This window comes from Dipodomys ordii, unplaced genomic scaffold (assembly GCF_000151885.1).
Source record: "Dipodomys ordii isolate 6190 unplaced genomic scaffold, Dord_2.0 Scaffold41, whole genome shotgun sequence".
NCBI lineage: Eukaryota > Metazoa > Chordata > Mammalia > Rodentia > Heteromyidae > Dipodomys > Dipodomys ordii.
The window spans coordinates 9,624,645-9,639,916 of NW_012267257.1; the positions used below are offsets into that span (position 1 = coordinate 9,624,645).

The 15,272-nt window shown below is 40.1% G+C and overlaps 1 protein-coding gene across 5 annotated transcripts in view; it reads left to right on the forward strand.

Moving 5' to 3' along the window:
* Positions 1-15,272, forward strand: part of Dab2 (Dab, mitogen-responsive phosphoprotein, homolog 2 (Drosophila)) — a 51,616-nt gene that overhangs the window by 17,357 nt on the left and 18,987 nt on the right. For all 5 annotated transcript variants that reach the window (XM_013018598.1, XM_013018601.1, XM_013018602.1 and 2 more), the window contains exons 2-4: positions 11,487-11,679; positions 12,528-12,667; positions 13,798-13,896. In XM_013018598.1, coding sequence (XP_012874052.1) covers positions 11,589-11,679; positions 12,528-12,667; positions 13,798-13,896 — 330 coding nt within the window. In that variant the 5' untranslated portion in view covers positions 11,487-11,588. The remainder of the gene's footprint in view (positions 1-11,486; positions 11,680-12,527; positions 12,668-13,797; positions 13,897-15,272) is intronic.

The following is a 15,272-nucleotide window of genomic DNA, read 5'->3' on the forward strand; positions in this document are numbered from 1 at the left end:
TAAATCAAAACCAGAGATTTGGTAGGAATTTCTTTTTTTTCTTTTTTTTGAGGGGGTGGGGGGGTCCGGTCGTGGGGTCTGGGCACTGTTCCTCAGCTCTTCAGCTCAAGGCTAGCACTCTACCGCTTGAGCCACCGTACCACTTCTGGCTTTTTTTTTTTTATGCTTATGTGGTACTAGGCAATCGAACCCAAGGCCTCAAGCACGCAAGGCAAGCACTCTACCACTGAGCCACCTTCCCAGCCCTTCAGCAGAGTTTTTCTAAATACATATTTCATAGGCACATCCAACCTCCTGAATATTTTTAAATGACTCTTATTTTCTTTGTCCTATTTTAAAGCAATCAAGTCCACTTTTAGAAATAAACTAAATCATGAAGAATTGTTCTTAAAGTGATACTTAATATACTAAACACCAAAGATGACAGTAACCATAATCCATAGTAAGTGGTTTTTAAGAAAAAGCTATTATTAATCACTGGAGTTAGCAGGGCCACCAATGTTCTTGAAGATGAAAGCAAAATGCCAAGTTGGCTGCAAAAATCTCACCCAACTAGAATAGATCAGATCAGAAAAGGAAATGCAAGCCAATGACAAAATTCCTCTTGGAAGGTTAACATCAATCTTATAGGTAGACAGAACGATAAAACAAAGAGTATATTCTACCAGAAGGTTGCCTGGCATCCAGACACCACATGCCAAAACCAGGTGATTTAAACAGATCTCCTGTTGAGTCTATATAGCTACAGGAACTATTTCAGGGTTTGGGTCTACATATAGAAATGTAACAACACAGAAGTTCCACCTTTCTGTATGTAATTACTGTACCCACTCCAGACCGACTGCTCTACGCTAATGTTACAAGGCAGCTGGATTTTTCTTCCTTCAAATTCTTCAAAGCTCAGCACATCTCTGAAACATGAGTTACAAAAGGTAGGGCAACACTTAAGCAGTGGCTTTGAGGATTATATAAATCTAAGACTCTGCCTGGAAAGGAAAACCACATCGGGATTTTATATAATTCAGCTAGGCTATTAAAGAAGAAACCAAATCTCAGGCAGTATTGTTTGCACTAGTTTCTGGAAATGGGAAAGTTTAAGATTACCTGCTTGCTTTTAAAGTTCCCCAAGACATGGTATGTTTCATAAAATATTTCTATGAGTGTAAATGGCTCTTTATTTACAGCTTAATGTTTAATAAGCTGATTCTTTTAAATAGCATGCTTTAATTCTTTTTTTTTTTTTTTTGGGTCCGGTTGTGGGGCCTGAACTCTGGGCCTGGGCGCTGTCCCTCAGCTCTTCAGCTCAAGGCTAGTGCTCTACCACTTGAGCTACAGCACCACTTCCGGCTTTTTCTTTTTGCTTATGTGGTGCTGAGGAATCGAACCCAGGGCCTTGAGCATGCAAGGCAAGCGCTCTACCACTGAGCCACCTTCCCAGCCCCAGCATGCTTTAATTCTTACACTATCAGATAGACTGTTTTTTATTTATTTTTATTGTGTAGATAGACTTTTAAGGTGAGGCCTGTAATCATCCTTGAGTAGAAATTACCAATGAACACTCTTGAAAACGTTTCTTTCATGTGTGTTTTTGTCTACTTTCTGACTATCATTGCAAAACTACACATACAAGCCTGTGGACTCCGTTTTGCTATTGTCACTGTGTCCCGATGCTGGATGTGTGGCTGTCACCAAATGTAGATGATTCGATAGATAACCACTAACACCTGGTGTGTTCTAACCCCTGAGGAAAGTGCTCAGATAGATAGCCAAGGCGAGGCTGCTCTCACTGGTCCTGTGTAAGTGGGGAAGGCTAGGGAGAAGGGCACAGCAGGCCTTATTCCCCACAGCTCTCTGATTATTAGCTGAAGGAGGAAGCTTAGGATCTGTTTTGCCATCATATTTTTACTCAGCTGTTTTAATACAATGGCTGTGAGTTTGTACACATAACTCCATTGAAGTGGTCTTTCATGTTATGAATGGGAGAGACAGACAAACCCAAAAATAGCAAAAGACAAATGAGACAGAGACAGAGAAGGAGGAAAGAGGAAGAGGGAGGAAAGGAGAGAGGGAGGGAAGAAGGAAAGTAAGTAAGAAGTAAGGGAAGGAAAGAATAATGAGAGGGTAAAGAAGGGCCAGGAGGGAGAAGAAGAAGAAGGAAGGAAGCAAAGGGGAAGGGGGAAGAATAGGTACTGCATAGTAGATTGTGTACTGAACTAAATTTAAGTTCTTTGATCTGTCAGTTGTGTCTCAGAGCTAGCCAAAGCAGCTAAATGGACTGGGCAGTTTGACCAAGTGCAAGTCTTACATGGGCCAAAAAAAAAGCAGAATTTGACCATGTGACATTCTTCGTTTCATATACATACTATTTCATAATACTTTAAAGATAACTTTCAAATCATGTATAAAATACCATTTTCAAATTACTCAGTTACCTTCTTGCCTATTCTTCACTTAGTATATTTATGAAAGAGAAGTAATACTTTTTCTGTTTTTGCTGTTGTTTTCTGTGGTGCTGCCTCATGTATGCTAGGCAATTGCTTTACCACTGCACTATATCCCCAAGCCAAGAGGATATTCTTGGTTCCATCTCCAAGTGATAAGCTTTGTATAGATAAATATATTGAACAATCTCACAAGAGGACAGCGAGGCCCATTCTGAGATGTAGAGTTTGGTGGGAACAGCGTTCATCTAATCAGCTACTTTATAATTAGGCAAACCATACACCCTTTACTCCTCTCAGTTTCATTTTTTCTTTAAAAAGTTGCATGTCTTCACCAAGCTGATGATAGTACTGGAAACCTCAAATACATTAGGCAAGTGCATTCCCGTGGACCTATATCCCCAGTATAACTAATCTTTTGTTTTGTCTCTGCCCCTTATCCTACTCAGGCCACGGTGTCTCAGGTAGTATCTTGTTCTCAGAAGGCTAGGTAGGAGATAGTGGTCAGACCTTTTGCTGCCCTTTTGGACCTGAGGTCTGTCTTAGTGTTTAATATTTCACATGTCCTATTCAGCACTTCAGCGGAGACACGCAGCACATTCCAGAGGATGAGGAAACAAGTTCTCCATCCAGTACAAAGTACTGGCACACAGCAAAGATGCCTCAGTTGCTTTGTTCTTGGGTCTCTCAATTCTCTCTCCTTGATCTTTTTTAGATGGTTCTTCCTGAAAACTTAAGTGAGACGTTAAAGCTAAAGCTTTCAAAAATACATGTCAAAATGAGTGGGATTTAAGCAAATATAAAATCGAGAGAAACATGTTATTAAAGAAAAACAAAACATGTTGTACTCAATTTTGAATTCAGCAGCTTACTTAGGGATGGATCTTGTTTGTTGACTAACTTACAAAATGGAGACACAATCTGCTTTGTAGGGCTTTTGAGATAAATGTTTTAAGCACTTCATATACATTCTTCTTTGGGTATCTGTGGGGGCCTCTCCAATTCTAAAATCCTTGAATGTTCAGTATTCTTTTATATAAACTTCATAATTCTCATACTTACTCCAAATAATTTTTAGATGATTTATAATGCGTAGTGTAATGCAGGGCTCCAGAAATACTTGCTGTATGTTTAAGGAATCACGATAAGAAAAAAATGTACAGGGTCAATATAGGTGGTATTTTTCTAAATGTTTTCATTAAATTTTTATTAACCTGCATTACTTTCACAAAGAGGTTTCATTGTGATGCTTCCACACATGTAGTCAATATATGCAACCAGCCTTGTCTCATCTGTCACTCCTTTTTTTTTAATCTCTCTTTTCCTGTCTTAAAACAATCTCCTTTTTCTTTGTTCTATTTTTACCCATATATTCATAGAAAGTAGCTTGTGATCTGCCCTCACATTTAGAGAACTTATAGATGTGAGGTCTACCTGTCTTATTTGGGCATGACTATTATTTGAACTCAAGGCCTTATATTTGCTAGTACAAGTGTTTGCTGTACGCCTCCAGCTTTGGCTGACCATATCAGGTGTTCATACCATTCCTCTTAACTTTAAAATCTGATGTTTTACTATTGGTAGGATGGGGTCACCATTAATTCCTTAATTCCAGTTATTCCTTTTACTGGAATTTTGGCACTGGCCAAGAAAAGTCCTGCCTTCTCTGTATCATTAAGGTACAAAGGCATGCTGAGAGGGAGAGGGTTGGGCTGGCAAATTTGTATCATGATGTTGCTTCAGATTCTTGCAACCATTGTGTAGTATCATTGCTGATACCAAGGACAGACCTACTGTCAGAAGGTCAAGCAAGTATAAGAAGGTGTCAGCCAAGCTTGTCTCTAGAAAGTCTCACCTTTCCACTGTCCATTATAGTAGGTTTTCCAGGCTGGAAAAATACTATGGCTTTAAGGACTAAACTTTAGCTGACTTTTAACTAGTGCAAAGAACGTGCTCCTTATAAGATGACCTTCTAAATTCTACAGTGTATATCCCCTAAGCCCTCTATAGTCAGATGACTCCTTGAGTCATCTGACTATAGATTCATGGAAGGAAGACATTCGCACATTTCAGGAAGGTTTATATTGTCAGAAATCCTAGTTAGATACCATCATTCAAAGGAAGGTGGCTTTTAAAAAAATTATCAAAACTTCATTGATACCTTCCTGTTCCATATAGGGCTTTAAGGAGAGTTATAGAGTAACTTTAGATTGTCATTTGTTTCCAGATATGTTACTCAATTTCTTTTCAGCCTCCTAATGAAGGAAACTGCCTGTCCTAGAGAATTAGAATAAACACCAGCTATGTTTAGCTGGGGAGCTGCTTGTGTAAGTTTTGTATATGTTTTTGAGCTTTCATTTCTAATCTCTGTCTCTTGGTGACATACCCCCTGCTCCAGGTGTGTGGTTCCTAATTTTGTGCTTCTTGATCAGAAGGGACTGGGAATTAATCCAATCTATGAAAGACTGGTATTCCCTCATGTCCTACGCTCACTCATTCCCTTTTGTAAGAAAATTCTTATCACAGTAGAGCTTCGAAACATGCTGCATAGCTTAACGCAAACTATGTGTTTCCTTCAACAATTCCCTAGTTTGAGAAAGCAATCAAAGGAAATTGTCAGGATCTCTTTTCCAGAGTTGGTCCCTTTCCAAAACTCAATTCATTGTAAAACCTTGTAAATGTTTTATGAGCTCAAATGGTAATTATGTAATATGGTTGAAAGGATTATGCCTTTGAATGTTGAATGTAAGTCTCTAGGAAGGGATCTCAGCCTGTCAAAGTGCTTTGTGATACTTTTCCGTTCATTATAATATCGCTTTGAATAAAACAAATCACCAGGGTTAATGAGCTAAGACATTTCTTGTCAGAAATAATGTCCTAGAGGAAAGTATGGCTTCAGGCTTCCAAGACAGACAAACAAACTAACAGTTAGGTTGCTTTTTTTCCTCCAGTGATTTCACTCAGGTTAGAGCCATCTTTTCTTTTCTGTCAACATATGCATTGTTGAACTCAAAGTAGCATTGACTTAAGCAAGGAAGACTTGTGTTTAGCGTGCAGAAATTCCAGGTGCTTTCTGCATGGAGAATAGAATGTGCTCTGTCCAGTCACACATTCTTTTAGTTCTTGTTCTTCGACTAAGAAATTAGAGCACATAGACAAAGCCCTGAATGCCATATTATATATACCTTTAAAATATATATAAAGATGGATACTTAAACTGTGGAACCTGTCATATTTATCTTTATTTTCTTTCTTTTTTTTGGGGGGAGGGGGGTCTGGTCCTGGAGCCTGAACTCTGGGCCTGGGCGCTGCCCTCAGTTCTTCAGCTCAAGGCTAGCGCTCTACCACTTGAGCCACAGCGCCACTTCTGGCTTTTTTCTTTTTGCTTATGTGGTGCTGAGGAATTGAACCCGGGGCCTCAGGCATGCAAGGCAAGCACTCTACCACTGTAGTCACTTCCCAGCCCCTTCTTTCCTTCCTTCCTTCCTTTCTTCCTTCCTTCCTTCCTTACTTCCTTCCTTCCTTCCTTCCTTCCTTCCTTCCTTCCTTCCTTCCTTCCTTTCTTTTTTGTCAGTCATAGGGCTTGAACCTGGGCTTGGGCACTGTCCCTCTGCTCTTCAGCTCAAGGCTAGCACTCTACCACATGAGCCACAGCACGACTTCAGGCTTTTTCTGTTTATGTGGTGCTGAGGAATCAAACCCAGGGCCTCATGCATGCAAGGCAAGCGCTCTACCACTGAGTCACCTTCCTAGCTCCTATTTAAGTTATTTTTAAAGCTCAGTTCTTCAGGCTATCAAATTAAAACAGATGTGTGTTATCATTATTTTGCTTGAAGTCCAGTACTCATCAGTTATTTTTAAAGACCCTAATATTAAGCCTTAACTAGGTATAAAGTTGTTATTAGGTAGAGCCAACATACCCATTCATCCCTGTGTAAACAAACTACAGAAGACAACTACACCAGGTGTGGTGGCACATGCCTATAATCCAGTACTCATGAGGATCAAGAAGGAGGATCAGGAGTTAAGAGGCCAGCTTGAGTACATAGTGAGAGCCTTTGTTAAAAAAAAAGAATGAAGAGTGGAAAGGGAAGGAGGAAAGAGGTGGGGTAGGAAAGGGGAGAAGAAGAGGAGGAAGAAAATTTTATCCTAGATCTAAGGGGGAAAAAGGAAAGACACTGCCACTGGGCTGATGCTAGACTTGATGTCCTCCTGAAGACCTGGGCCCCGGGGCTGGTTGGGTGCTGGTATGTCCAAAGGGAGATGAGAGGGCTAGGTCTCCAGGTCCACAAGTGCTGGCTGTTATGAGAAGAAACGCCTGCTCCTTGTGTGCTGAACTGCTGTTTAGAGTAGAGAATCTCCCTCCCCTGAGCTTCAAGGCAAGAGAAGCTTGTGACATTCAAGCAGGAATGTGTAATTCCCATTCTCAGTTTACCAATCTCTCCCTAGAATCCAGATCAGCAGAACTCACTGCCCCTTCCCCAAATAAATACACATAACAAGCAAGGAAGAAACTGCATCGCCAAAATGGCTCAGATTACCATTCACATGAATGTCTTCTATATGGAATTAGTGTTTTTCCATCTGCCAGAGGGCAGATGAGGAAAGTGTGAAATAGGTTTTAGTGAAAACCATGTGAGGGTCATATGTCTTTATAGGGAGAAGGAAGAAGTCCTATCTACTCTCTTCAGGTAACTGGGGGAAAGGATGTGGGCAGGTGCAGCTAGCAACTATGAGAATGTAAGGAATGAAAACCACATAGCATTCCAAAAGAAACAAGGTATTTGGGATGGGTAGATAGTAGTGAAAGGAAATGAGGCTGAAGACCAGAAGGAACCAAGTATTCTCAAGTGTCTTTCTACAACATGACAGTCCAAATTTTTGTCATAAATTAAAAGGGGAACCATTTTCAGATTTAGCATAAAAGCTTCTAATGTTATTTGAATATTTAGAGAAACTTCACCATTCAAGATAAATCTGTATCATCCTCATTTAGTAAACACAAGTCATGGACTGGGCCTTCAAGGTTGTCATAGGAGTTAAAACAAGTAAGGGGGGAATGCTCACACACACACACACACACAAACCCAAGTATGATTATGTTGTGTGTGCAGTAGGGAGGTACCCCAACATAAGGAAAAGGAAAAGTAATTGGGTCTGATTAGGAGATCTGTCAGTGGGTGAAGTTGACTCCGAGTGGATGTTAACGGTCCTTTGAAGGGAAGAAAATAGGAAAAGGCAGAGAGTAAGGAAGCCATTAGTTTTCAATATTTAATCCTGAAATCTTCATGCAATAATAGTCAGATGGCTACTGGGTCATAGAGGAGAAAGAGAACATGAGAGAAAATGAATGTCAACATAGCTCAGCAAAGAGCTGAATCTCACTTCCTTATATTGTCAACATGGGCATATACCTGCTTGATTGGAGTGAATTCCATGAAATCAAAGAGAATAAATATTAGCCCCACATTAGAAGAGTGCATAAATGACTAGAAGAACTATCTATCAAGGCACCAAGAAATAAATTTGGGAACCCCTAAAGCTAATCAAGGCGTACAAAATAGAGGAGGAGTACCTATTCCCCGTGGCTGCACTAACAAATTATTACCAGCTGAGTGGGTAGCTTAGAGAAGGAAAGATTTATTCTTTCACAGTCATGAAGTCAAAAAGCCCAAAACCTGGACATGACAGTGTTGATCCTCCCTGGAATCTCTGAGAGAGAATTGATTTCATGCCTGAGGCCTAGCTTCTGGTTGGAAATACTTGGCTGTTTTTGCTTTGTAGATGTATCAACCCAATTTGTCTCCACTGGCCCCATTGGCTCAAATTGTCTCTATATCACTTTCTCTTCTGTGAATCTTTGTGCCTCACTCTCCTCTGCCTTTTCAAAATAAGGACATTTGTCATTAGATTTAAGGCCCGCCTTAAAATCAGAACAGTCTGTTTCGAAACCTTTAACTTGTTTGTAATGCTGAAGACTTCTTTCCCAAATAAAGTCATATTCAAAAGTTCAGGGGATCAGGACCTGGCATGTCTTTTTGGTACCATGATAGGTGTATAATAGAGAAGCTCTATAGTTAGTATGGGGGTTCAAAGGTCACATGCATCCACAGAACAGCAAGAAACTATGGTTTTGAACCAGACAGGCTGGTTCTGCCTGGTTCTGCCACTCCCAGGTAGTGAAATCTCTGTGCTGTGGCTTTACCCTTAGAAATGGAAAACAACAACAACAACAAATGCTACATCATCATATTCATAGGGCTACTATGGATAGTTTAATTCAAGTGCAAGGTTAGTAGTATCTAGCCCCAGCTAAGTCTGGCATGGACTTCTGTCTGAAAATAGGCTACCTCCCTGACTGTCTGCTGTCAGGAATCTAACTAAATTATTTTGGTAATATCTGCATAGACATTATGTGTATATGTATGTGTGTATGTCCATGAACGTGTATGCATCTGTGTATATAAAGGCTGTTAATGTTGTAAGGTAAATCATCCCAGAAGCCGCATTTTAAAATATAGAATATTGGGGTCTTTATTATATAGTTAACAGGCTGCAGGCCACCAGTTGTTACAAAGGCCTGCAGCACGCAAATATACATAACCCAGCCAGGAAACATGCTAAAGAGGAAAGAAATAACAAGAACAATACCAACAAGCCAATCCAGCTCCAATGGAGAGCTGAATTGGGATGCCATGCTGACTGGAGACTAGCCAGGAGACAGGACCAGGACATGGTCACAGAGACACACGTGGCATGGAGTCCATGTGGCTAGCTGGTCCGGGCCTAAATAGGTTGGCGCAGGGGACAGATCCATAGGAAATTCCCAGTCCCAGGCACTAGACTGACAGATTCAGTAACCTATCAGCCAGCATGAAGACCTATCTTCCCCAGCATGAAGACAAGATGCCAGACCTATAATCTACCATATGACCTGGCCTCCTTACTTCATTAAGACTAGAAAGACTGTATAGAAACTGAAAAGGGTAGGAATTAACTACAGCATTCAAGAAACCATGTTGACACAACTCAGACTAAGTGCAATTTAACCTGTGTAAAAACTCAAGACTCAGTTTTTTTCTTAGATATCTAACAAACAATATACCTTCACAGGTGACGGATGTAGTCTTTCAGTTAAATGTTCATGTAGAGAAGGGTGGTATAGCATAGAATGGAGAGGAATTTCATGATAGAGGAGTGCTATAGCCAATAGTCAGCCATATAGGAGGGTTGTAAAGCTCTTTGATTTAGGACTCCAGGCCTAGAAGTTCCACCCTTTCATTCTCCTGTCTAAATTTGGACTACTAGGAAGTAAAAAAGTCTTTTGAAACAGAGGCTCACTTTTTTTGCGGGGGGGGGGGGTATGTTGTAGGGCTTGATCGAGGGGCCTGGGCATTATCCCTGAGCTTTTGTGCTCAAGGCTAGTTCTCTAACATTTTGAGCCACAGTTCCACTTCTGGTTTTCTGGTGGTTAATTGGACATAAGAGTCTGATAGAGGGGCTGGGAAGGTGGCTCAGCAGTAGAGCACTTGCCTTGCATGCATGAGGCCCTGGGTTCGATTCCTCAGCACCACATAAGCAAAAAGAAAAAAACTGGAAGTGGCTCTGTGGCTCAAGTGGTAGAGCGCTAGCCTTGAGCTGAAGAGCTGAGGGACAGCGCCCAGGCCCAGAGTTCAGGCCCCACGACTGGACCCCCCCCCCTCCAAAAAAACAAAAGAGTCTGATAGAGGCCTGGCTTCAAGCTGTAATCCTCAGATCTCAGCCTCCTAAGTAGCAAAGATGGCAGGTATGAGCCACCAGCACCTGACTTAGTGGTTCACTTTTGTGTGTTGGCAGTGACTATGTTATTCCGTTTTACCTGCTGTGATATTCTGATCCGGGGGAGCTACTTGAAAACATATAACACAACTATTTTGAAGATGCCAATACTAAAGTAGAACATAAACGTATTTATACTCAATGAATTGCACAATGGATAATGAGAAATTAATCCTTTCTCTGGTAAATGTGAATGTAAAAAACAGATATTTTAAGGTATACTGTTTGTATAGCTCTGGAGACTATATATATTTAACTTATCTTTTTATATTTTAAAAATGTGACCAAGATAAAATTAATAACTACCTTTATATTTTTCCCTTGTGGTTTTGAGGATCAAGCACTCTACCTCTGAGGCTTATCCTTAATTTCATAACTCCACTCTTCTTACTGTCTATAGTTGAGTGACTTTGTGAAGAACTATAATTTATAACATCCACTTTCAGATGCCAGTTGCAAGATTATCAAATTCAATAGTCCATGTATTTCTATTTTTGCTCTGAAGCTTCATGAGTTTTGGTCTCCCCCACCCCCTCCACACATACACAAACTTTTTTTGGGGGGTGGGGGGTCTGGTCATGGGGCCTGAACTCTGGGCCTGGGCGCTGTCCCTCAGTTCTTCAACTCAAGGCTAATGCTTTACAACTTGAGCCACAACGCCACTTCCAGCTTTTTTTTTCTTTTTGCTTATATGGTGCTGAGGAATCGAACCCAGGGCCTCATGCATGTAAGGCAAGCACTCTACCACTGAGCCACCTTCCCAGCCCAATACACAAACTTTTTTGAGACAGGATAACATTATTAGCTCAACCTGACCTGGAGCTCACTAGGTAGCTCAGGGTGGTCTCAAATTCATAATCCTCCTTGCTTCTATCTCCTGAGGGCTGACATTATAGGTTTGTTTCATCATACCCACCTCAATCCCTACCTTTAGTAATAGAACTCATTGTACCAAAGATCTAACATGAGCTGCTGTGCAGGATAGCTTTTAAATGCTACCAGAGATCAAGTGCATAAAGAAAAAGCTATTAAGCACACTTTTTCTTATTTTGGAAATCATGAAGAAAGCAGCTCCACCCAATTCCTTGATATTAGAGTTTGCTCTGTAAGAGAAGAAACTGAAGTCCATAGAACTATGGCAGACAATCACTAGCTGTAGACCTCAACAGCGACAAGCCCAGGTATGCCATGTTCTGCTCTCATTGTGTCTCTCAACTCTGCCCACAGGTGTGTGTCATAGGTTATGTTCATTTGAGAACTGCCCATTGAGAATCGCCTGGTGTCACTGAGTGTCTGTTGGTGCTTGGGTTCGCTGCTTGTCTTCTTGCCATGTCTAACGAAGTAGAAACAAGTGCAACCAATGGTCAGCCTGACCAACAGGCTGCCCCAAAAGCTCCATCGAAGAAGGAAAAGAAGAAAGGTATGCAAAAATCCTCTGGAGGCCAGTAAAGGGAGGTAGATGTGGTTCCCTCTAAAAAGAAATGTGAAATTCTGGGTTAAGTAAAAGTTAGCTCTTTCCTGATTGCCACATTAGTTCAAATTCAACAGGGTAGTGAACTTTGAAAAAAAAAAAAACGGCAATAAGACTTACCTTTGAATCTGTTATTATACCAATTTAGATCTAAATGGCAGGCTTTCATAATGTCTTCTTCAGTTACTGGTACAATTACTCATTATGTGCTTATCTTTCAGAAGTATATTTACTAATTTATTTATTTAAGCCATGATTGAAAAAAAGAAATCAAGATCCTAATTTTATTAGACCCTCTTCTTTTGATCTTATATATGACTTAGTACTCAGTGTTAGAGTCCTTGCTAGCTTTCCACTTCTGCCCTTTAGCTCTGGGAATGAAATTGTGTAAGCTTTTGAAGAGGAGCAGAAGAAGTTGCAAGATGGGATTAGTATCTCAATTATTGTCCAGTGGCTTACTCAAAATTCCCTTGTCCTTCAGTTCCAAATTCTTTGGCAGATTATTTACCTCCTGTTAAGAACAAATGTATCCTCTTTATATTGACAAATATTCTCCTCACCTCCTACCTCATGCATTCCCATGAGCTTCTCATCTTTAAGACTTTATCTTCTCCCAACCCCAACTCCATATTCAATGAAAAAGAAGGAAAATAAGACAGGCAGAATATCCCACGTGTGATCAATTGTAGTACAATCAGTGTATTTATTACTCCCATTTTGGGGACTTTGGAACACATTTGGTCACACCTACAAGAGACCCTTAAACATAACTTTTCTCCTTTATATTTTTTGTTCAGGTTCTGAAAAGACAGATGAATATCTACTGGCCAGGTTCAAAGGTGATGGTGTAAAATATAAGGCCAAGCTAATTGGTATTGATGATGTTCCAGATGCAAGAGGAGATAAAATGAGCCAAGACTCTATGATGAAACTTAAGGTAAAGGGAAAGATGATGGTTTGTTTGTATCTTAAGCAAGCATTCATGAGAAGAAATCTTATTTGAAATCTCTCTTACCTGTGTCTAGTTATTTAAGTTTTCTAACTGCATAATTTATCTAATGATGTATCTATCCTTTTGTATATGTATATGTGTCTATGTTGATTGATAGACAGACAGACAGATACATACACTAATAGAGAGTACTATTAGGGGTCAAACCCATGTCTCAGCCATTGAGCTATATCCCCAGCCCTCAGTGTCTCATCTTCTGAAACCCTGAGTTACTTTGTGCATTTATATAACTGTCCTAGAGACATGATTTAATCAAAGATAGCTGGACTCAAGATGCTTTTTCATTTGGTAGCCCTTGGACAAACCAGATCTCTCACTCCTCACTAAATAGTTATAAATATTGGTTTTTATCTGCTGTTTCTTCCTTTGCATGGGAAGAAATAAAATACTCTATTTTTTATGTAAAAAGTGTTCAAAAATTCAGAATTTTATCTGGAAACTAGTTTTCTTTTGAGTTAGCCCTTGAGTGTTTTGAATTTTTAAATTTCTTTACTATATTACTATGTGAACCTAATTAGTACTCAATAAACAATAGAAACTTCTTTAAAGATCTTCTAGTCCATGTTCCATAGACAGACAGACAGACAGACAGATAGATTTTTTTTTTTGCTCCCAGTACTTGGACTTGAACTCAGAGCTTGGGTGCTCTGAGTTCACTCAATGCTGGCACTTCACCACTTGAGTCATCCCTCCACTTGTAGCTTTATTCCTCCCCAGGCTAACTTTGAACAATGATCCTCAGATCTCAGCCTCCTAAGTAATCAGGATTATGGGCATGAGCCACCGATGCCCAGCCAGGTCCATTATACTTATTTACCAGTGACTCTTTTGAGGCCACAAGACTTGGGGTGATTTTTTTTTCAGGGTCACATTACTAAGAAAGAAATAACCTTCCCAGTATCTTCTATTCCATCCTGTCATTCTGATGACTGATCCTTTCTTTGATGACAAACAAACAGAAAATAAAGCCAGTAGTCTTTACAGTTTTTATAATTGGAATATGAAGGTGTCATAGAGTACTTTAAATGAGATTTTTTCCTTATTTCCCTAACCAGGGAATGGCAGCAGCTGGTCGGTCTCAGGGACAACACAAGCAAAGGATCTGGGTCAACATTTCTCTTTCTGGGATAAAAATAATTGATGAAAAAACTGGGGTAAGGATTTGCACTCACTGGCATCTTTCTGACCACTGGAGTCTGGCTACTTGAATTTCAGAATTTTCTTTCTTGAGGTTCTGTAAAATAATAATAATAATAAATAATGATAATAGTTGATATTTACTTTCCCAGTAGTAATAGACCAAAAGTAGAATAGAAGGTCGAGAGTCAAGACACACTGTTGACATGCTGTTTTGAAATTCACTTCCTGTAAGAGATACAGGCCCACAGGTAGCTATATCGATCCCAGAAATACAGATAGCAATACCTGCTTATGAATCTTCCATAGGTCTATGCATGGGGTCTTACTTTATTTGAATATATTGGTCACATGTGAATGTAGGAGCTATTTAGTGACATCTAGTTTTCTTTTTATTGTCAAGGATGTACAGATGGGTTACAGTTACATAAGTAAGGTAATAAGTACATTTCTTGTCAAACATGACATCTAGCTTTTATTTGGGGGGGGGGGGTTCAGTCATAGGGCCTGAACTCTGGGCCTGGGTGCTGTCCCTCAGCTCTTCAGCTCAAGGCGAGCGCTCTACCACTTGAGCCACAGTGCCACTTCCAGCTTTTTCTGCTTATGTGGTGCTGAGGAATCGAACCCAGAGCTTCATGCATGCAAGGCAAGCGCTCTACCACCGAGCCACCTTCCCAGCCCCAACATCTAGCTTTTTTAAAGAGCTTTTTTCCTTGCCTTTTCACCCTAAGAATGTCATCTTGTTTATGTTGTGGTTTCTATTGTTCTATCACATATGAATCATATACCTTCTTATTTTGCTGGATTGGTTTCTGATCCTTATCCATTGGTCAGGCCTTCTGGAATAGGTTTTTCTTCTACTCAACATAACATTGTGATATTTATCACTTAAAATCTTGCTTATAAAAACATGTTTTCATTATTGTGATATATTCTATTCTTAAAACAGTAGGATCACAAGTTTTAGGCCAACATGGTTTACACAGTAATATTCTGTCTCAAAACAATGAAAAAGTTTAGTTCTTGTCAAGAAAGTGTGTGAAGATCTTTGGTTGCTATTCATCCCTCCCTAGAGAGATCCATTCTCTGACTTGCAAGATCTACCAGCCAGTCTCAGAGCCAGGACATCCAGGGTACTCACTCACTCACTCTCCCCTCCGTAGGCATTGCTGTCTTCCTCATCACCCTCCAACTCCTAGTTTCCATGTTTCAGGCTCTCTGGAGAATAGTGGTGAGTTTTGCCTCACAAGCACGGGACTAAGACATTAAAGTTTTGTTGCCACAGGCAACTCCTAGGATTTTAATGAGATAGATCTTCTAAGACAGTAGAAAATCACTTGATGACAGCATTTGGTAAAAGGTGAAAGATTTATATGATCTGAAGAGAAACCAG